Raw genomic sequence first — 19,932 nt, 5'->3', positions numbered from 1 at the left:
CGCCCGCCATCCCGGGATGGGCGACGTCGACCGACGTGGCATAGTGGGAAATGATATACCGTTGCCCGATCCCGGGATGGGCGACGTGGCATAGTGGGAAATGATATACCGTCGCCAACTGCACATCCATAAACTCACTTTGGCCTCACTAAAGCGAGGTCTGAATCCTTAATTCCCGCTACCCCGACCTCCAGTCCCAGAGCTCCCCCCTCCGGGTCCGGGGTCCGCGGGGCGCGGGGGCGTCCGGCCCTCCGCGCTCCGGCTCCGCCCTCCCGACCGACGGGGACGCCATCACCCTCGCCCAGGGATCTACAATGCTGTCTTAAGGTCCGACAGGTTCGGCACCGGGCCGCCTCGGTATACAAAATGCGCCTGCGGGCGGACCCTCATAGATCACAGATCACACATCACGCGGCTCGCTCTCAGCTCTCCGCACTCACCCACAGCCCGGACACACACCCGGCCGCACTTTACTCATTAACCCCCCCAAGCATGAATATGCGAGGCACCCGCCTCACGGGATTAGGTATGTGATCGGGCACCACTCCTTGACGTAATACATTCCCGTGAACACCCCATGCGCCGCCGACAGCGCCGGCTTGAAGACGCCCGGCACTGTGGAGTTGCCCCACAGGTTGGCCTGGTAGACCCCCTCGTCCATCCCAATCTCGGCGGACTTTGTCGCCTTGCACACTGGGTTCAGGGAGTCGAGGTACGTCTTGCAGTATCCCGCCGCAAACTCTGGCTGCTCGGCACCGGCAAACCCTGTGACGGCAGGCGGCGGGGAGGTGAGGCGGGGTGTGATGGATGGGCGTGCAGGGAGGCAGCGAGTACGGTGGAGACAGCGGGTGGCGGTGGTGGGGACTGGCGGCGACCTCCGAGGTTCCCGAAACCATCGCCCGCCACACCAGCCTTCTCTCTCTCGCCGCCCGACGCCTCTCGCAACATCTGGTGCGCTGCGATGCCGGTGTGCATACTCCCAAGCGCGTAGCCCAGAGAAAAGATGACGCCGGCCGCGACCAGGCTCGCGGCCGCCGCGCGCGGCTTGCGCGGTTGCTGCTGCGAGTCGAGGAGGGTTTGCATGTGAGGGTGCAGAGCAAGGTGCTTAGATCTAAGAAAACACTACGAGTAAGGGCTTTAGCCCGGCACGACTTTCTTTACTGGTAGCGATCGATGTGCCAATATGGATTTACGTAATCCATTCTAACTTCATTCGCCGAAGGGCGACGGTCTCTCGTGCGCGCGAGCGAGCCCGAGCCTCGCCGCCGCGCCACGAGCGATCTTTCTTCTGCTGGCACAACCCAGCCAGCCGGCGCGCGCGCTCCACGCCGCGCGCCGCTATTGTGCTGCGCCTCGCGCAGCCCAATGTCGGAGGCAGCACTGCTCGCATTCTCCGACATTCCTGGCCTCGCTTCAGCTCTGCCAGAGAGGTCTGACACGGGGATGGATGCCGCCCTGGGCGCATTCCGTGAGGTCCCCACAGCGCCTTCGCGGCCTGGGAGTACGGAGGCCGAGCCTGCTGGCCGTGCCGAGCCGGCCGAGCCCGCAGAAGTTGGCGAGAGCTCCGTGTCTCTCGCCAGTGTGTCAGAAGGCCGTGCCCAGGACGCGGACTGCGCGCGCCTCATCCACATTTTCCACACCCTGTGCCTGGCGCTCGACATCAGCGTCTGGTTCGAATACGTCGCGTCGGGGGCGAACCTCGCTGATCTCCCGTCCCGGGGGGATCGGGAGCTACTCATTGAGATGGGCAGCACGCCCTTCTCACACGTCGAATGGCCGGACCTCGCGGCCGACCTGTCCCGCTCCTTCCAGTCGATCTGGGAGCGCTTCGCCCCCCGACCTAGCACGGGCGACAAGCGGCGGCGCGCGGCGATCGACCGCGCAATCGGCGACCTGCGGGACCCGGTGCCGAAGGCGCCCTGCTGCAGCAACTCGCGCAGGCGCGCACGCATTCGCGAGGGACTGCGCGACGATATCGGGAGCCGCTAGGAGCCTTCCCAGCCCTACCTCTGCGGCACTCTAACCACGTATCAGCCTCCGCCTAGCATACGTGGACCCACCGAGCCAATATGGGAGCAGCCTCGTGGCGAGTGCCCCACGGGCCTTGCTATACGAGCGCCGCCCCGGCTCCTACCGGCATGGCCGGGAGGGGCGCGAGTGGCCTAGTCCACAAGACTGGCCTCTGGAGCTCGCGCCTCTCGTCATCCATTGAGCACTTTAGTGCGAATATCCAGACCTGTCTGTGTCTCCTGTGTACCCTCTCTCGCACAGAGATGTGGACGAGTGAAGAATCTTGACTTTGCGAGGGCGGCCGGCACGGCCGCACCACCCCTTACATTACACCTGGAGAGAGAGAGTGTGTGTGTGTGTACCTGGAGAGAGAGAGTACAAGGTGGAGAGAGAGAAAAGTACGTACAAGGTTGAGCGCCACCACGCAGAGGGAGGGCATGTCGTAGGGAGGGGCCGGCGGGGGCAGGGGCCAGGGGGGGGGCGAGAACATTCTTTTAGTAGCAGGTTGGGGTAGCGTGTTGATGGCAGTGTGTTCACAAGAGAAGCGAATGCGTACTCTTGTTTAGTAAGGTTCGAAAAAGAACCTTGTTCGGAGTGTGCGCCCGATATTATTAGCGCCGATTAAACGTTCATTCGAGTTGATGAGGTCGCGCCGAATTCGCCTTGGGCTCGCCGCGTGAGGAGCTCGTGAGCTCTGCAGGGCAGCCTGTCCCTCATTGGGCACGCGGCACCGACGGACGCGGCACGGCCGTGGAGCCCGCATCGCCGAGCCACAGACAGTAGGGTCGCGACGTACCTGCAGCAGCCGTCGCGCCGACAGGAAGGAGCTCAGGCGTCGCCGAGCAAAGACGCCGCTGCCGTTCCTTTTTCCCGTTCGCGCGGGTCCGTGGCGCATCCCAGCATCCTCGCCCGAGCTCTTTGCGCGCCGCGCGACCACTCTCGGTGTCTCGGGCAGCCTGTGATCCGGAGGCCTCCATGCATGCTGGAACTCGCCGCTCGGTCCTCCGTCGCGGATTTGGAGGCCAGAATCGAGGCCGCAGCCCCCTAAGGGGGGCTGGCCCTGAGGGCCAGCCTTTGAGGGGGGTGTGTGTTGGGGTGTGTGTGTATGTTCGTCATTATGAAGGAGAGCGGGTCAAAAAAGGGCGACTGGGGCTCGGCTCCTTGTTTTGCTAAACAAAGGAAGGTTGAGTGTTTGTGCCGCGTCCTGTGCCCCCGAGTTCATTTAAAAATTGTTTACACACATCCCTTTCTCTTTCGAAAACACACACCCCTTCAAGGAGCCGCTGAGGAGAGAATCGTTTAAAAACACACACCCCTTCAAGGAGCCGCTAAGAAAAGAGTCTCTTTCACAAACACACACCTCTTCAAGGAGCCGCTAAGAAGAGTCTCTTTCCAAAACACAAAGGAGCCGCCAAGGGTGCAGCCTACCGCGCTGGTAGGGGCTATGAGCTAGGGGCTATGAGCTAGGATGTAGGGGGTGGTGGCGCAGAGTGGGATCCCGTTAGCTCTCGAACACCTCTCCGACGCGCTCGACTATAGTCTACGGAAAAAACCACGCCGCGATTCTCAGCTTGTTTGTGTCTGTGTGTCGCTCGTGGTGTCGTCATCATCTGTCCAGCGTCCACCCATACCGCGTTGGTGTCCAGTCCACTGTTCTTCACCTTCCTCCATGTGTATGTTGGTAGGGAGGTGATGAGGAGTCAGTTGTTTATGCGCGGCGGGCGGTTAGTTAGACGTTACGGGGCGAATCGAACGTTCGGACATACATACATAGCGATTTCCGCGAAAATCTACGAAATCACGGCGCTCCGGTGTGTGTGCCAGTCCGCGCCAGTCCGCGCCCTTGTCGTGCCAGTGTGCTGTGAGAGTAGAGAGAGGCTTGTATTTCAACAAACAATAAGAATTGTTGTGGTGCCAGTCCGCGCCAGTCCGCGCCCTTGTCGTGCCAGTGTGCTGTGAGAGAGAGGCTTGTATTTTGAGAATTCTTTCTTCTTGTGTTGTGGTGCCAGTCCGTGTCAGTCTTCCGCGCCCTTGTCGTGCCAGTGTGCTGTGAGAGAGGCTTGTATTTGGAGAATTCTTTCTTGTAGGAAGAAGGGGAGCAGGACGTCGGAGGAGACAGTTTTAGGTTTGTGGTTGGCAAATCAAGACACAGAGCTCACACAGAATCACAGTGCTCAGTGGGAGGAAAGCGGCGAGTCGCAATTCCTGGGGTCCTTGTGGCGGGCCACCCTGTTGCTGTCCAGAAAGCATGGATGCCAATCTGGGGTCTCTCGACCGAGTCTACGAAGCCCTGGCCGCTCCCGGTGGTGTCAAGGTTATAGAACCAAGCGACGGAGATGGTGCGGGGGTACGGGTGTTCCAGGGGGTCACGACACGCACCGACCCTTCACGAACCGAAAGGCTGCACCCGGGGAAGGCACAGTAATCCGGCACGTGTTGGGCGCCCCATTCGCATTCCGTTTGGCGGCTGGGTCGGCTCAGGGCCCCGTCCACTTCCCTCCCACTTGGCGCGTGATGATGAGGAGATGCCGCCCAGCGGCCAGCCAGGGCAGGGGCGGAGGGCGAGGGCGGAGGGCGGGATGGGCGCCAAGCGGGAGGGAGCGGGCGGAGTGGAACGCACAGATGGGGGATGGCGAAGGCGGAGGGGCGGGAAGCGGGGAGGACGGCGGGAGGGTGGAAGTCGGCATGGGCGGGCGGTGGGTGGTTTGGTAGGGCACGGGGGAGGGAGGGTAAGGCCGAAAAGGCCACCTCCTACCAAACAAACAAACAAACAAACAACTGCACTCCAAGTGCTCCAACCAAATCTCTCTCTCCCTCTTAACTGTGTCTCCCTCCAACTATCCCGTACATTACCTTGAAATCGCGCAGCGTCCACAGCGCCTCCCGCACGGCCCACGCACGTCGGGCCGGCGAGTTCCTTGCGAGTCGCGCTCCACTCCGGAGTGAGTGACGCCCAGCAGGTACTCGAGAAGAACACAAACTTTTCACTCACCAAAAAAGACCTAGGTTCCCTCACGCTCAGATTCCCTCACGCTCAGATTCCCTCACGCTCAGATTCCCTCACGCTCAGATTCCGTGCAAGGGCCAAGGGGGTGCCGAGGTATGCCGCAGGCCGGGATGGAGTGAGATCTTGCGGGGCAGGGCGTGGGCTAGCGCGTGAGGGCGCAGGCGAGTGCCCGAAGGTATGGGGGTGGGCGCCACCCTGGGGCTACCCGTAGCATTGATTGTCGGCTCAGTGATGGGTATCCCCAACTCCACTGGCGGTCTCATCTCAGTCTAGCGACCTGCCTCCAGCTTCTCACCGGCAGTCTCTCACTACCACGGGCACACTGACACAGGGGTGGCAGGGGCGGCGGCAAAAAGAAAGAAAGAAAACAGACAACCCAAGGGAGGGATGGGAGGACGGCACGCCGCCACCACACAGGGATTTTAAGGAGAGGTGTGTGGTGCGCTAGCCGTCGCCCACCCTAGGGAGTCTGCCTCTTCCTATCTCTCTTCGCAGTCTCTCGCCGCTTCTCGCTGCAACCTTCATGCCACCTCGCGGTCGTCCCACTCTCGTCGTTCTCTCCCTTGTCATTTCCTCCTCTGTCGCGTCGTTCTCTTCTGCCTCGTCCTGTGACGCCGCCGCCTGCCGGTCCCTTTTTCTCGCGGTTTCTTTTGCCTTTCGGCGCAACTCCGTCCTCCTCGCGGCGTATCCTGGCCCCTCGAGTCTATCGAGCTCCCCTCGCGCAGGGGCGGCGGCATAAATAAATAAATACAACGGACATCCCAAGCTAGGGCTGGGTCGAGGACAGACACGTCCCCACCTTTGCAGGATTTTGCAAAAGCGAGGGGGGAGGGCGCATCGCCGCGCGGAGAGGGCTGGGCACAGGGCACAGGGGATCTCTCTCGCATAGGATATGCACTCGGCGGCACGAGGGCAAGGCTGGGCGTCCTATGTTTGTGCTCCCCCCCGGACCCCTCGCTCTCGGGCACTAACAGGGGCGGCGGCAGGACTCCACATATATGCCGCTGAAATTCTTCCGGGCCCATCTGCGTTGTGGGCTGCCTCTCGGCGCGCCCCGATATGCCCTCCGAGTCGCTCGCCCTCGGCTCGTTCCTCAAAGAGGAGGACCTCGTGCACCTGCACGACGTCCTTGAGTCGCACGGCGGGCTTGCCGAGCTCGCCTCAATGCTGAGCGCCAACCGCGTCCTCTTCTTGGCGCGGCTCAAGGAGTGGGGCGTCAGCCGCCTCGTCGAGCGGCAGCGAGTGGCGAACGGGCTCGCCCGCGCGATCAAGGCGGGACGCGTTGGCACGGTCGCCGCAACGCCACACCTGGCACCGTGCACGTGGACGCAGACGGACGACTGCTTGGTCGCTCGGCTCGCGATACCCGCGGGGACGCCTTCCTCTGCCGTGGCCGTCTCGTTCGAGGTGAACGCGATGGATATTCGCGTGCACGGCGAGGCGTCGTCGATGTGCGGCCGCCTCCACGGCGTGGTCAAGCCCAGCGATTGCACGTGGGAGCTCGAGCGCGCGCCTCCGGCCGAGCCGGCGATGTTTGAGCTGCGGGCCGACCAGCAGCCGCACGACGAGGTCGTCGTCACGCTCGCAAAGGGAAAGGCGGGCGCGGAGTGGGGCGGCCTCTTCGCCTCCGGGGTGGGCATGTCCTCCAAGCGCGAGAAGCCGCCGCCGCCGCCGGAGAAGCCGAAGCCCGCGCCGCCGCCGCCGCGGGCGGGCGGCGGAGTCGGCGGAGTCGGGTTCGTGCAGCGAAAGCTCAAGCTGGGCGAGAGAGGGGGCGGCAACGGGGGCGGCGGGGGCGAGGCGAGAGGCGGCGCGCGGTCCGGCAAAGCGGTGCGCTCCCTCCCCGCGCGCGACCACTGGGAGGGCGAGCGTGCGCGGTACGTGTGGAGGACGGGGTGCGGCCAGCTGAGGTGCGAGACCGAGTCGCCTCCGCCGGTCGAGGGGCACGGCGCCGAGTCGGGCGGCGGGCCGCTGTTTTGGTGGCGAGAGACGGCGGCCGAGGTCGTCCTCACCGCGCGCACGCGGCGAGGCATCGACCTCTCCTCTCTCAGACTCGACGCGAGAGAGGCGCAGCGGCGGCAGCGGCAGCGGCGGCAGCGCTGCCCCTCGGCAGACACGCGGGCGGGTGTGTGGGGTCTAGGCGTCGCTCGACCTCGAGGTGGACGGCATCCCCTCCCCGTGGAGCGGCGCCCTCTGCGGCCGCGCCCTCCCCGCGGGCTGCTCCGCCGCGGTGCTGCCTCCGGCACAGGGCTGCGAGGCGGACCACTCTCTGCTGCAGCTCACGGTGGCGAAGGCGGACGAGGGGCCTTCGGCGCGGTACTGGCGCGCGCCCTTCCGCGACCTGCTCCCGCTCGTCGAGGCGCGCGAGCGGCTCGCCGAGCACGCGCCCCGCGGCTCGCTGCTACACACGCCCGACTCTGGCTGGCAGAGCGGCCAGACCTCGGACGCGTTCGAGGTGCTGATGCCGCTCTCTGCAGACGTCTCCACGGTCGAGGTGCGCGGCGCCCTACCCCCGGTCCCGGCCCCACGCCGCCCGCGCACGCCCGTGACACTTGCGCCGCGTCGCGTCGCCAGGATGCAGACAGGCTGCTGCGTGTCGCGGTGACGGCTCGCTCGGTGAGCGTGCACGTGGCGGGGCAGCCGGACGCGCCTCTGCTCGCGGGGGAGACGCACGGCAAGCTGCTCGTCGGAGGCTGCTCGTGGAGGCTGGCCCGCTCGAAGGTGCGCGGCTGGCGGGGCGAGCCTCTGCAGCAGCTCGAGCTCCACCTCGCCAAGGACACCGCCTCTGCAGGGCCGGGCGGCCACTGGCCGGACCTCTTCTCGACCGAGTACTCGTGAGGGGTCAGGGGAGGAGAGGGCGGCACAGCGCACGTTGAAGCAAGGAGGGCCCTGACTGTCTCTCGACTATGGCGCTCGGACGGCGTCTCGCGGAGCCGCGGAACCACCCGTGAACTTCGGTTGGCGGAGAGCGGAGGTGTGTGAGGACACTATTCAACTATCAACCATCATGTAAACGTCCGCCATACGCATACAGTGTGGACGGCGTCACGCGGAGAAGCCTCAAGCCCACCGGCTCACCAAGACTCTGTTTTGTATTCTCGCACTCGTGGAAATACGACGGAGGGAGAAAATCATGATCGTCGACCCATGATAGAATGGAAGCAAAGATGGACCTGTCAACTGACTCTCTCGCTGGAGACGGCGTCCGCATCGACACTCAGGCGGGTCGCGAACCAGCCTGCGAACAGCACCAAACCGAGAGCAAACCCGATGAGGACTTGCCGCGTGCAACGCTCCTGCGGGTCCTCCTTAGACGCAGGGGTTGGCATCGCAAGAGGATCCATGTTGCACGCCCGGCGGGTCGCAGCCGGGCCGCTTTCTCTAGGGAATCCCTACACCCCCTTGAAGGAAAAGAATTTGGCGTGCGGCGCACAGCCTGATTCACGCGAGTCAGGAACAGCGCTCTCAGTCATTCAACCCACTCGCGTATTTGCTCGCGTCGGCGCCGCCGGAGCGTTGTACAGAGAGCATATTCACTGAGCACCAACGACAGGTGTGACTACGCGCTCGTCTACGCCAAGAAGAAGAACGACGGCGAAGCGCCGAACTCGGTCTCCTTCACGGCGACGCAGAGCGGCGACGTCATCGTCCAGCTGCACCCGCACTCCCAGCTCGAGCGCGCTGTCCGCCATGAGCGGCAGGCGCAGGCCACGGAGCCGCCTACGAGCGCGAGCCCTGCGGCGCCGCCAGCCCCTGCCGCCGCGCCGCCAGCCGCGGAGCCGGCGTCCACCAAGACGTACGCCGCAGCAGCCGCATCGCACCCGCAGGGTGCCACCGCGGGTGGCCAGCCCGCCGCGTCTGCGGGCCCGGCCGCCGCCGCGCGCGTGCCGCCGCCCAGCGGCGGCGGAGTGCGCGGCTGCACCTTCACTGTCCCCGACCCGGGCAGGAAGCACGGGCGGCAGCAGCACGGCAAGGGCCACACCAGCGGCCGCGCCCAATCCGGACCCCGGCTCGACAAAAACGCGCTTTCTGCGCGTGGCGGCGGGCCCTCACGCCTGAGGAGATCTCGACCCAGTCGAGACGTCGTTGAAGCTTCAAGTTGAAGCAGCCGTCGGAGTGCAATGGCATCCTTGCCACCTCATCGATGATGCTTTGCAAATGCTCCCGGCTGCCCGAGATCATGTCCAAAAAGGTCCAGGTGAACGACAAACAGGAGTTGAGGAAGTCGATAGCTGAAACTGGCACAACAGCGGCGGCGGTAGCGGTCCCGGCCGCGACATCATCCGTAATCGGAGAGACGAGCGAGGCGTCTGCTGCCGGCCCAGCTGGCGGCTCGACACGCGAAAAACCTGCCTTCGTGCTCCCTCCCCTGCAGGCTCCATCCCCCGGCGAGGGGGAGGCGTGTGTAGTACCGGGCGCGCCTGACTGCGGCAGCGGCACTGGTGCTGGTGGCTGCCCTGCGGCGGCCAGCAGAGGCGATGGTGAAGGTGATGCATCGAGGTTCTGGGCAGGTTCCTGCACGCCCAAAGCCTCGTCCGATGTTCGTCCAAGTTCTGTTGATTGGTATCGTTGTTGCGTGATGCTCGCGTCCTGCTGCGAATTCACTGCAGCTGGCCTGATCGCTGCCACGGTCAAGCCAATCCCTTCCGGGTTTGGTGAGACTTCCTTCGGAGGAGAGCTCGCCGGCAGCCCGGCAGAAGGCATTCCAGCTGGCGTAGCCCCCTCCCCAACGGAGTCAGGCGACGATGACCCCTTGAGTACATCGATGCCGCCCTTGCTTGGGCTCGCTTACGCGGCTGCCTAGCCCCAACGCGGTGTGGTAGTGATTGGAGCGGTCTGACCAGCAAGTGTCCTGGTCGAGGCCCTCTGTAGTATCGCGAGGCGTCCCTCTTCCCTCGTTTGTAGAGGGATCGTCATCTGGACCCAAAGGTTGGTGCCCAGCAAGTGTGAGTGGGGAGCTGCGTGCACGGCTCTGCGGTACGTATTGCTGATCGCGGGTGAGGCTGTAAAGCCACCCTCGATCCGGGTGCCGTCTCAGACGGCTGTAGGATTGGTATAAGGAACTCGTATCCGAGTGGTTTAAGGGAATGGTGTCGTACAACACCGGGAATGCTGGGGCTCAGCCTCAGCGGGGTGACTGCTCAAGGTGTCACATGACGACGCCTCGAGAGTTGAGGGAGCTATTACGTGGCAATACTTGGGCGCCTGTTCGGCGCCCAAGGTGCCAATATTAGGGATCTAGGTGGCGAGACGTGCCACTGCACAGGGTGTCGGTCTCAGCCCTACCTGGCCGTTCTATATTATAGAATGGCATCCTATAATGTAGAATGGCGTCTCGCGCGCGCTCACCCGGCCGCCTCGCAGCCCCAGCGGCCGGGGGGCGCTTGCCGGGGTTGAGGCTGGTCACACACAGGCGCCACTTTAACGCGGCGAGCCAGAGGAGTCACACAGGAGAGCCCCCAACACGCCACATTTTCAGCAGCAGACGGGCCGCGGTGAGGGCCCATTCTATATCGAAGAATGGGGTCCGCCGCCGTCCCCCACGGCCTCCTCACGCCCCCAGCGGCAGCGTGCCGCTCGGCCAGACTGGTGGGGTTCGCGACAAGCGCCAGTTCAACACAGAGAAGCCCAACAGCCCGCAAATGAGAGTCCTCCCCCCCGCCCCGGCAAACCAGAGCAGACGCCGGGGGCCGTGTATGGCGAAAGCAAACGCACGACGGCCGCCGGCGGCCGTTGAGCCGCTGCCGCCGTTCGAGCCTTGGATGTCCATCCGTCGCCGCCTGTGGCGAGGGCAGTGGAAGTGTGAGATTTGTGCTCGCAAGTGGTGGGCGGGCGAACGGGTCGGGCGGCAGAAGTGAGCAGACAGCGCGAATGCGGTCTACCTGTGTCACATCTACTCCTCGTGTCACCTAGTCATGGTCCTCGCTTCCCTGCCCGGTCTCCGAGTCCTGCGCCTCGCCTGAGTCCTCGTCCAAGTTCGAGTAGTCCTCTCCTCGTCTTCGTCCTCGTCTTCGTCCTCTTCGTCGATCTCGTCGAGCCGGGCGGCTCCTGGCCCGTCCCGGCCGTGACGCTGGGGCCGACTTGCTACAGCGGGCGGGGAGACGGACCGCCAGCTCTGCTGCTGCCTGTGCTGCCCGTAGTCCTCGCCTGCGAGCGAGTGCCCTTTGCGGGGCTGTCGCTCAGAGAGCGGGTGTCGCCACGGCCGTCTTCTGACCTGTTTTGTGGTCTGCGCGTTGCGCTGCGCTGCGCGTCTCGAGGCGCGCCGCAACACAGCCCGTGTAAATGGGGTAATGGATGAACCAAGCATCCCCGATGGCCGGGGGGATGTCCCATGGCCCCGGGGTGGCCGTGGGCACGCAGGGGGCGCCGCTACGGGCCGCTGCGGCGCCCATTCTATTTCGAAGAGAATGCCATTCTGGAATATAGAATGTAGGTCTGAGACCGGTGTGGGAATATAGGGATATAGGTAGACTATTCGTCACTGTGGGGGGGGGAGAGAGTGTGATAATAGGGGTGCTGAGCAGCTGAGCCGGTGGGGCTGGGTGGAGGTGATTCTCCGGGTCAGTCTGGAGGTCATTCTCCACACAATCTCCTGCCACATTAGTGGATAGTGCTAGTCCCCCATCGGGAGGACGACCCCGGCTAGTCGCCGACCACACCCACAAAGAACCCTGCACAAAGATCGCAAGGGCGGGGATCTGTTCCTTTTTACCCATCTCACAGTAGAGGTGTCCCGTTTTAACTTTTATTTATTAACAGCTACAGGTCCCCACCCTCTTGCGAGACTACCGTCCAATGGACCGCAATTATTTTGTTTCTTCTCTTTCGTACAGGTGAGCGTACAGGACCCACCGGGCAACCGTCGTCTCCTCACTCTGCGGCCTCGACGGCGACGCGCTTCCTCGCAAAGGCGCTCTCGTCGCGCTCCGCCACCGCCTCCCCGCCGCTTGGCCAGCCCAAGTCTGCGGGCGACGGCCCCGCCGGCACGATCCCTCCCGGGTTGAGCGGGAAGAGGTCAGTGTAGTAGCCGCGCCTCGCGTCGTCGAGGTCGAAGAGGCCTGGCCCCGTGAGGCGCAGCATCTCGCCGCACCAGCGCTGCAGCCGCGGGTAGTCGGAGCGCACCTGGAAGCGGCCGCAGCGGAAGAAGGGCGCGTAGACGCCGTCGAAGCGCACGACGGTCGGCAGCAGCCGCACGTCCGCCTCGCTCACGCGCGACCCGCACAGGAAGCGCGAGCCGGCCAGAGCCTCCTCGCACCGCCGCAGCCCAGCGTGCACGTCCCGCTCTGCCGCCTCGTACGCCGCTTGCTGGGTGGCGAAGCCGCAGCGGTAGACGCCGTTGTTGACGAGCTCATACGTCCATGCGTTGGTCTCGTCGATCGCCGCGGCGAGCTCCGCGGGGTACAAATCGACGGTGGCGGCGCTGCTCCCCGCCGGCTCGTCGAACTCGTTGAGCATGCGGATGATGTCGGCCGATTCGTTGGAGATGATCTCGCCGTCCTGAAGGTCGACGAGCAGCGGCGCGGTGCAGCGGCCTTCGTAGGCGCCTCCTGGCGTGACTGCGTCGTACACGGCCTTCAGGTCGGCCGCGCCGACGAGGGGATCCGGCGCGGAGTCATCAAAGCACCAGCCGCCGCGGCTCGCGCGCTCAGGGTCGTTGGCGAGGCGCGTCAGACCGACGGCACCATCCAGGCCGCGCAGAGCCAGGGTGATGGATACGCGGTGGCACCACGGGCACGGGTTGCCAACGTAGACGTGATAGCGGCCGGCGACCATTGGTTTGTTTGCTGGCCAGCGCGCACCGGAGCCGCGCTGTGGCGCAGGTCGAACGTACTCGCCGTCTGGCGACTGCGGCGCGAGCTCGCTGATCATCGTCTTCCACAGCGTCGTCCAAGTGAACTTTGCAGTGCCAACGAGCAGCTTCTGGGACGGGATCCACTCGAGCAGGCGGAGGCCTCCGCCGGCCTTGGCGTGGACTGCGGCCGGTCTCGGCGCCACGTGAGCGGCTCGAAGCGGTGGGAGCGTGACAAAGGCGCCGGCGGGGCAGAGCAGGAGGAGCGTGGGGAGTGCACTAGGCATGTGTGATGCACGCATTTACGTTGTTGCGAGGCGAGCGCCCGGGCTGCGAGGCACTCTCCGCGCGCCGCTCTCAGGTGTTGGGTTGTGGGTTGGCGGAGTTGGGTTGTCCGTGCGGGGCCGTGCTTGGGTTGTTCGAGTGAGGTTGGGTCGTCGGCGCGAAGGGTGAGGTCTCGACCGCCGCCGCTCACGCCAGCGGACGGCCACGCCGGTGTTTTTGGCTTCGCCACCGTCCAAAGCGTGCGCCATGCGCTCGCCGACATCGAACGAGCACGCCTGTCCGACGACGCGACGAGCGGCTTGCTGTGCGGACGGCTTCTTGTGGCTCTCGTCGAGAGCGTTTTGCGGCCCGGCGGGTGTGAGAATGTGTGTCGTCTGTTGTGTCACTGTGTACGTCACATCGGTCTTGATAATAAGCACGGTCGATCCGTCGAAGCGATACACTCGTTCCTATCACGTTGGACGGCTTGCATGGAGCTCTGTTCCGGCACGCACAGGAAGAGCCGTGCTGCGGCCCGGACGAAGGTCCTGGCTCGAAAACGCGAGCAGAGGCCGCCGTGTGGGGCCACGGCGAGCCTCGGCGAGAAAGTTCAGCGCGCTATCTCACGCGGTCGGTTGGGTGGACAAGCCAACTCACCGACCCAACCCGTGCCGACAACCCAACCCAACCCAAAAAGCACGATTCTCCTGTTGGGCCCTCAGTCTTCAACGGTCCCTCGCTCCCTGACCCCCTACATTGTACCGGGTAGTGAGTCTGTCGGTAAGCGCAGGGTTAGCGTGGGTTTCACCGGGTTAAGCCACACTAACCAGGCAAGGGTCAGCTCGGGTCAGAACGGGTTACCATAACCCGACGCTAACCCGGCACTAACCCGGCACTAACCCGGCACTAACCCGTCCTAACGTATGACTCCTCCGACGCCCTCCAGGACGAGCTCCAGCGGAAGCTCGGCCTTTGGCTCTCCGTGGCGCTTCCCACCCTTCGGGTCGCGCTCGAGCGGGGCATGCCAGTCGATTTCTTCGGCGACTACCTTTACAACAAGGCCCACCACCGGCGGCCCCACGACGGCGTCCTCGCCGCCTGGGCGGACGCGATGCGCGCCCCGGCCAACGCGCCGGTCGTGCACGGTGACAAGGAGAAACCAGAGCTCACCCGGCAGTACAACGAGGGGTACAAGGTCGACCTCGCGGAACCCCACGCTGGCCCGGGAGGATGCGATGAGGTGAATGAAGTCAAGCTCTGGACGCCCCTCCTCAAGACCTCCTCGGCGGGCGTTGGCAACGCCTCGAGTGGCGGCACGCCCGCCTCCGTTGGCCACTCCTACGCCTTCGGCAACGAAGAGAAGGCCCGCCGCCTAAACATGGGCTGCAAGGCGCGCGGGCAACCCGGCCAAAACCCTTCGACCACAAGAACGGCCACGGCTACGTCAAGGCGCATCGCGGTTTCTACCACGACGCGATCTTTGTCAAGCGCAACAACTTCAACCTGCTGCTCCACGAGACGTTCGGCGGCGGCTTCTCTCGCCCACCGCCGTTCTCAAGCTGCGCCGCCTCGCGCGCAAAGCCGCGCGCGGCAGCGTCGACCGCACGGCCTACTCGCCCAAGTACTCGCTTTCTTTTATGTCCCACCATGCAGAGCGCATCTCTCTCTCTGTTGTGCGAGGCGTGAACCGCGCCATTCGCTCTCACCTGGCAACCCTGTCTGCACGTCTCGCGCGCGCGTGAACAGGCCTCCAGGCCCCAAATGACGTGTGAGTGTTAGAGTTGTTTGGTATTGCTAAAAATCTCTCTCTAACGTATGCCCCCAAGCTGCAAGCAGCGCGGGTTAGCACCGGGTTAGTCTCGGGTTAGTCTCGGGTTAGGTTGGGTTAGAGCTCTGCGGCTCGTTCCGCCCCTCTCTCCTGCGTTCACTCACTCGCCACACCACAGCCGCGGGCGCATGGCGAGCGGGACAGTCTCATTCATGCCACAGGATCTATAACGTACCGCCCTCAGGAGTGCACTCCTCCTCCCTAGCGCCATCACTGGCACACGTTGAGGGCTGCACTCGCCGCTTTCCTCCCGCTGTGATTTTGTGTGAGCTCTGTGTCTTGATTTAACAACAACATCGCACTCCCCGCCCCCACTCGCAAAACCCCAAACCCAGGTCGTTGGCGTGCAAGCCCTACGTATATGTCCATCCTCGCCACCGCCTGTGCGCTGCTGCTGGCCCTGGCTCCTCCCACGGAGCCACGCTCTCGACCGGTCGTGCTCTCGCGCCGTCAGCTGCTCCCCGCGCTCGGCGCCGCCGCCGCCGCCGCGAGCGCCGCTGCGCCTCGGCCAGCGTCGGCGGCGTTTGGCCCTGCCGGAGCCGCGGTGACGTCTGTGCCGGACGTCCTTCGAATCAACGTCGAGGAGTGGCTTGCCCTGCCCGCGGACAAGGCTCTGCAGCGGATCGGCACGCTGTCGGTGGAGCGGCTGCAGGTGGTGTCCGAGGAGCTGGAGACGGCCCTCGCCGACGCCAGCTCCGGCACGCTCGGCGATCTGATCAAGCGGCTCGAGGACGACGTGGCGGACTACAACTCGACGAGCACGTACGCCGAGCTCCAGCGCGCCAGGGAGCGCGCCGAGCGGGCGAAGGCGGCGGTCGTGCTCTCTCGCCAGCTGCGCGAGCAGGAGAAGCTGCTGCAGCAGCTCGATGCGCAGCCGCCGTGGGTGGTGTACGGCGCGGCGGCGCTCGCCTCGCTGGGCAGCACCCTCGTGATGCACCCCATCGACACGCTCAAGACGCGCCAGATCGCCGGCGCCGCCGGCGCAGACGGAGACGCCGCGCGCTCGGCGGCCGCGCCTGCGCGTGCCGCCGCCGCCGCCGTGGCAGCTGAGCCGGAGCCGTTGTCGATCGGCGAGCTGTACGTCGGCCTGCTTCCCAACATCGTCAAGGAGGCCCCCTCCTCGGCCCTCTACCTCGGCCTCCGCAGCTCCGCCGCCTCTCGCACGAGGGAGGGCGGGAGGCCGCCTCACGCCCGCCGCCACGGTGCGAGTAGGCATCTACGAGCTAGCCAAGGGGCTGCTGCTGCAGGGAGGGCTCGCGGCGACGCCCCTGCTCGCCTACCTGCTCGCCGGCGCCGCGGGCGAGTTCGTCGGCTCGCTGATCCGCGCGCCCGCCGAGGCGACCAAGGCGCGCCTCCAGTCGGGCCTTGCCTCGTCGACGGGAGACGCGCTGGGGCAGGTGCCCGCCCTCCGGCTGGCCGCAGCCGTCTCGGCCACAGCTCGGCCACGCCTCTGCTCTCTCTCTCCCTCTCTCCCTCTCTCCTCCCCCTCGGACAGGTCTTGCTCTCGGGCGAGGGCCGCTCTCGCACGCTGACGGCGTGGTCGTCGTCGCTGCTGCGCGACGTGCCGATGGGCGCTGTGCAGATCGCCGTCTTCGAGCTGCTCAAGGCGTACCTCGTCGCGAGCCCCTCCTTCGGATCCTTCAACGGGCTGCCCGCCGAGGCTGCCTTTGGCGCCATCGGCGGCCTGATCGGCGCCGTCATCACGACGCCGGCGGACGTGGTGACGACGCGCATCATGACGAGGGGCGGGGAGGGAGGCGGCGGGGGCGGCGCGAGCAAGGGCGGCCGCGCGAGGGCGGTCGCGCACAGTGCAGACGAGGAGGGCCCGCTCGGCGTGGCAAAGGCGATCCTCGCAGAGGACGGCCCGGCCGGCTTCTTTGTGGGCGTCGGCAGCCGCGGGCTCTACTGGGCGCCCGCCATCGGCATTTTCCTCTCGCTGTACTGCTCGCTCAGGCAGGCGGCGCTGTCCCTGTAGCGTGGAGCTTTGGGGAGGTCGGTGCTCCCGGAAGTTGGCGCGCGTACGGTCAACTGGTCGCGAGCCGTTCATCGGCAGCCTCTGGGCAACACGCCCGCGGCCCGTTTGTTGTTTGTTGTTCGCTCTCTTCCACCACTTCGCACTTGGAGATATGGGGAGTTGGACTCTTCGTGCAGTTGTACTGTTTCCGTAACCGTATGCGTTGTCCGTAAACCAATCAAAGTCTTTGACTATGACTAACGCATGTGAGTACAACACTCGCGCAAGCGCGGAGACACGCAGCACGCCCGCGGCCACGTTTGACGACTGCAATAGCGGCAGCAGGTGTCAAACCGATAATTCGGGCTCCTGGAAGCGCAAGCGCGCCACTGCACCGCGGCCGGAGACGCCAAACGAAATGTCGATGGAAGTGCAGCCGCTGGTCGAGAAGCAGAGCGCGGTGGCTCGCGTGCAGTTCAGGTTGGGGCAGTCCAGCATGCACGCTTCGCTCGGACGCTTCGTCCACACGTCGCGCTCGATGCACGCTCTGTCACTCCCAGGAGCTCGCTGCGCGAGGTTTTGGGAGAAGCTGATGCGCTTGCCTCTGGATGTGCGGGCGGAGAGAGCGCTCTCGCGCTTGAGTGTGGCGACAGTGCCCTCGACATTGATGTTGACGATGGCGCACACGGGCAAACGACGACACAACACTTTGGCTTTGCGGCATCCGTCTCGTCGGCATCCGATCATGCAGGCACCGGCCGCCCACGGTTCGTCGCGATAGATATCCTTCTCCTCGCAGTCAAAGTCGTCACCCGCAAAGGGCCCAAACGGCCCTTGAAGAACGCGCGGAGCAGACAAGAGGGCGAGCGAAAGCAAGGCTGAGGTCATTTGCGTCCAGCCTGCGACTAGGAGTGACTTCTGAAGTCACTCGCCCCGCGCGCGCACAGTACGTGCTCTCGCGGCCGGCCCGTGCACCGTGATAGCCCGCGGACTCGGCCCTGTCAGGCCGATGGGAAGGCTCTGGGTTCCGGCTCCTAGCCTACCTACCTATCCCAAGGCCGCGCAGCGAAGCGAAAAAAAGATGAATCGAGTGCGCCTACCTATTGCGGCGTACCGTCCTCCCATCCCTCCCTTGGGTTGTCTGTTTTCTTTCTTTCTTTTTTGCAGGGCCCTTTTGGGCGAAACAAGACCAACCTACCTACTCGAGTATCTGGGAGGGGCCAGCCAGTGTGGACAGACCCCCTATCCGGCTAGGAGCCCGGGCCCTGAGCAGCCTGGGCGGGGTTCAAACGGCTTTGGAGCACTTGGGGCACTTGCACCCCTATTTGTTTTCTCCTTCCTCGTACGAAGAGGCGCACACGGCCTGCCTCCGCACCGCTACGCGATGACACTCAAGCGCCGCAGTCCCGTCGACATGCAGGCACCCAATGCTGTGCCGGAGGCTGACTGGTCGAGACGGTCGACCTCGTCGTGGCTCTCCCGCGCGCCGCCGCTTCTCGTGTGGACAGCTGGTTCGGCTCGGACGCAGTGGACAAGAGGACCACCACATTCGCTGGCACACCGCGGCCGATGCTGTCTGCGCTCCCACGCAAGCGCCGGTATCCAAATCGGCTGCATGCGTTACTGCGCTTACTGCGCGACGCCGCCGACCTCAGCCTCTCAATACCAATGCGCACGCCCAGCATCGACTACATTGGTCTGCGCGAATTCGATGCGCCGTGCGACGTTTGAGGCGGACAGCCCTAGGCGGCACGGCGCCTGTGCTCGTGTTTAGTGTGCTCGTGTTCAAGCAAGAAGCATCAGTGCGGGTACATGCGGTCCTACCACTGCACACAGTGCTTCCCGGACCCGAGCCAGGTTGGCTACGCGATCTGCAGCCCGGTCGGGACAAAAGCTGGCGACCCTCACCGGCTTTGCCAAGCACCTGCTCGAAGAGGAGCCGTCGCATCGGGCGCAGCAGCGCATCCCGCCGCGACGAGGCGATCGACCATCGCCGTACCGGCGACTTGAGCCTGCGCCTGCGCCGGCGGCGGCGGCGCCGGCCGCCGCGGCGCCGGCAGCCGCAGTGCCCCGTGCGCGCCGCCGCATCATCTAGAGGAGAGACGGGGTGAGTGGCGAGTGTGCGGCGGCCGGAGGGCGCGTCAGACGACCGCAAAGGCGGCCCACATGCGGAGTGACCCCGTTTCGGGCGTCCCTCACCGGCGTACTTGAGGTGCTTCAGACGGACGCTGCGTGGGCTGTCAGCAAGGTAGGTGAGTGTCTAGGGGTCGTCTCTAGGCTGGTTAGCCTTGATTTGGATCAAAGATGGCCGCAAGAAACGGTCGCGATGCCTCGTGTGAACGCTGTGAAAAAAGTTAAAAAAAGAGAGGCTAGTGCCATTTCACTCACTCTGACACGCTAATCTTGAAAACGTCTCCAACGGAGCTCCGTGTTGCATCCAGCGCCCTCCCCCGCGCTCCCTGCGGCCATGGCCGATGATCCTAGTATGAGAGGTCATCTGGCTACCGCGAGAGCGACCCAACTCGTCGACATCGTCCGATGATGGTGCCGCAAAGTCAGCCTTCGGAGGCTATCGTGGGGTCGAGCCGGCAGTAGCCGTGACATGTGGTTCCACCACCCCTCGTAGGCTTTGCCTCTGATCGCCACCGTTCCCGGGCTGCCTAATGGGATGGAAAGGAAGGCTCGGCGAGCGTATAGAAGCGTGCTCGACCTCGTCGTGGCAACCTGCACGGCAGCGCTGGCGGGCGCGATGAGCGTCGTGCCACCTGACCCGAGACGGGTCGCAGGCGTCGTACTGAGCGCGTCGAGACCGTGTCCTGATGTGATCTGCACGGGTAAATCACGTCGGCGTCAAAGGAGCGACGTGCGACCTGTCAGAGCTTGATCTCCGATCTCAGCGGCGTCGAGTCGTCTCCGGCGCGCGACAAAGGTACATCCACAGGACGCGCAGAGGCAGCTGCGACCCCGCTGAGAGCGGAGATCAAGCTCTGACAGGTCGCACGTCGCTCCTTTGACGCCGACGTGATTTACCCGTGCAGATCACATCAGGACGCGGTCTCGACGCGCTCAGTACGACGCATGCG

At 64.8% G+C, this 19,932-nt stretch overlaps 3 protein-coding genes across 3 annotated transcripts; 2 read left to right on the top strand and 1 right to left on the bottom strand.

Annotated features, from left to right (window-relative positions):
• Positions 1–6,076: 6,076 nt before the first annotated feature.
• On the top strand, positions 6,077–9,117 carry EMIHUDRAFT_464260 (hypothetical protein; the record flags this gene model as incomplete). Its single annotated transcript, XM_005769160.1, has 4 exons — positions 6,077–7,015; positions 7,155–7,508; positions 7,589–7,848; positions 8,568–9,117. The coding sequence occupies 4 exons, from the start codon at positions 6,077–6,079 to the stop codon at positions 9,115–9,117; spliced, it is 2,103 nt and encodes a 700-aa protein (XP_005769217.1).
• A 2,767-nt stretch (positions 9,118–11,884) lies between these two features.
• On the bottom strand, positions 11,885–13,090 carry EMIHUDRAFT_66072 (hypothetical protein; the record flags this gene model as incomplete). Its single annotated transcript, XM_005769159.1, has 1 exon — positions 11,885–13,090. One exon carries the CDS (start codon positions 13,088–13,090, stop codon positions 11,885–11,887), a length of 1,206 nt encoding a protein of 401 aa, XP_005769216.1.
• A 2,137-nt stretch (positions 13,091–15,227) lies between these two features.
• EMIHUDRAFT_436469 (hypothetical protein) lies at positions 15,228–17,665 on the top strand. The gene is made up of 3 exons (XM_005769158.1): positions 15,228–16,031; positions 16,108–16,292; positions 16,391–17,665. Exons 1-3 carry the CDS (start codon positions 15,257–15,259, stop codon positions 16,868–16,870), a joined length of 1,440 nt encoding a protein of 479 aa, XP_005769215.1. The 5' UTR covers positions 15,228–15,256; the 3' UTR covers positions 16,871–17,665.
• The last annotated feature ends 2,267 nt before the right edge of the window (positions 17,666–19,932 follow it).

Source organism: Emiliania huxleyi, assembly GCF_000372725.1.
Source record: "Emiliania huxleyi CCMP1516 unplaced genomic scaffold EMIHUscaffold_43, whole genome shotgun sequence".
Taxonomy (NCBI): Eukaryota; Haptophyta; order Isochrysidales; family Noelaerhabdaceae; genus Emiliania; species Emiliania huxleyi.
Note: the sequence above shows the minus strand (reverse complement) of the source record. Positions and strands in the feature narration are given on the sequence as shown.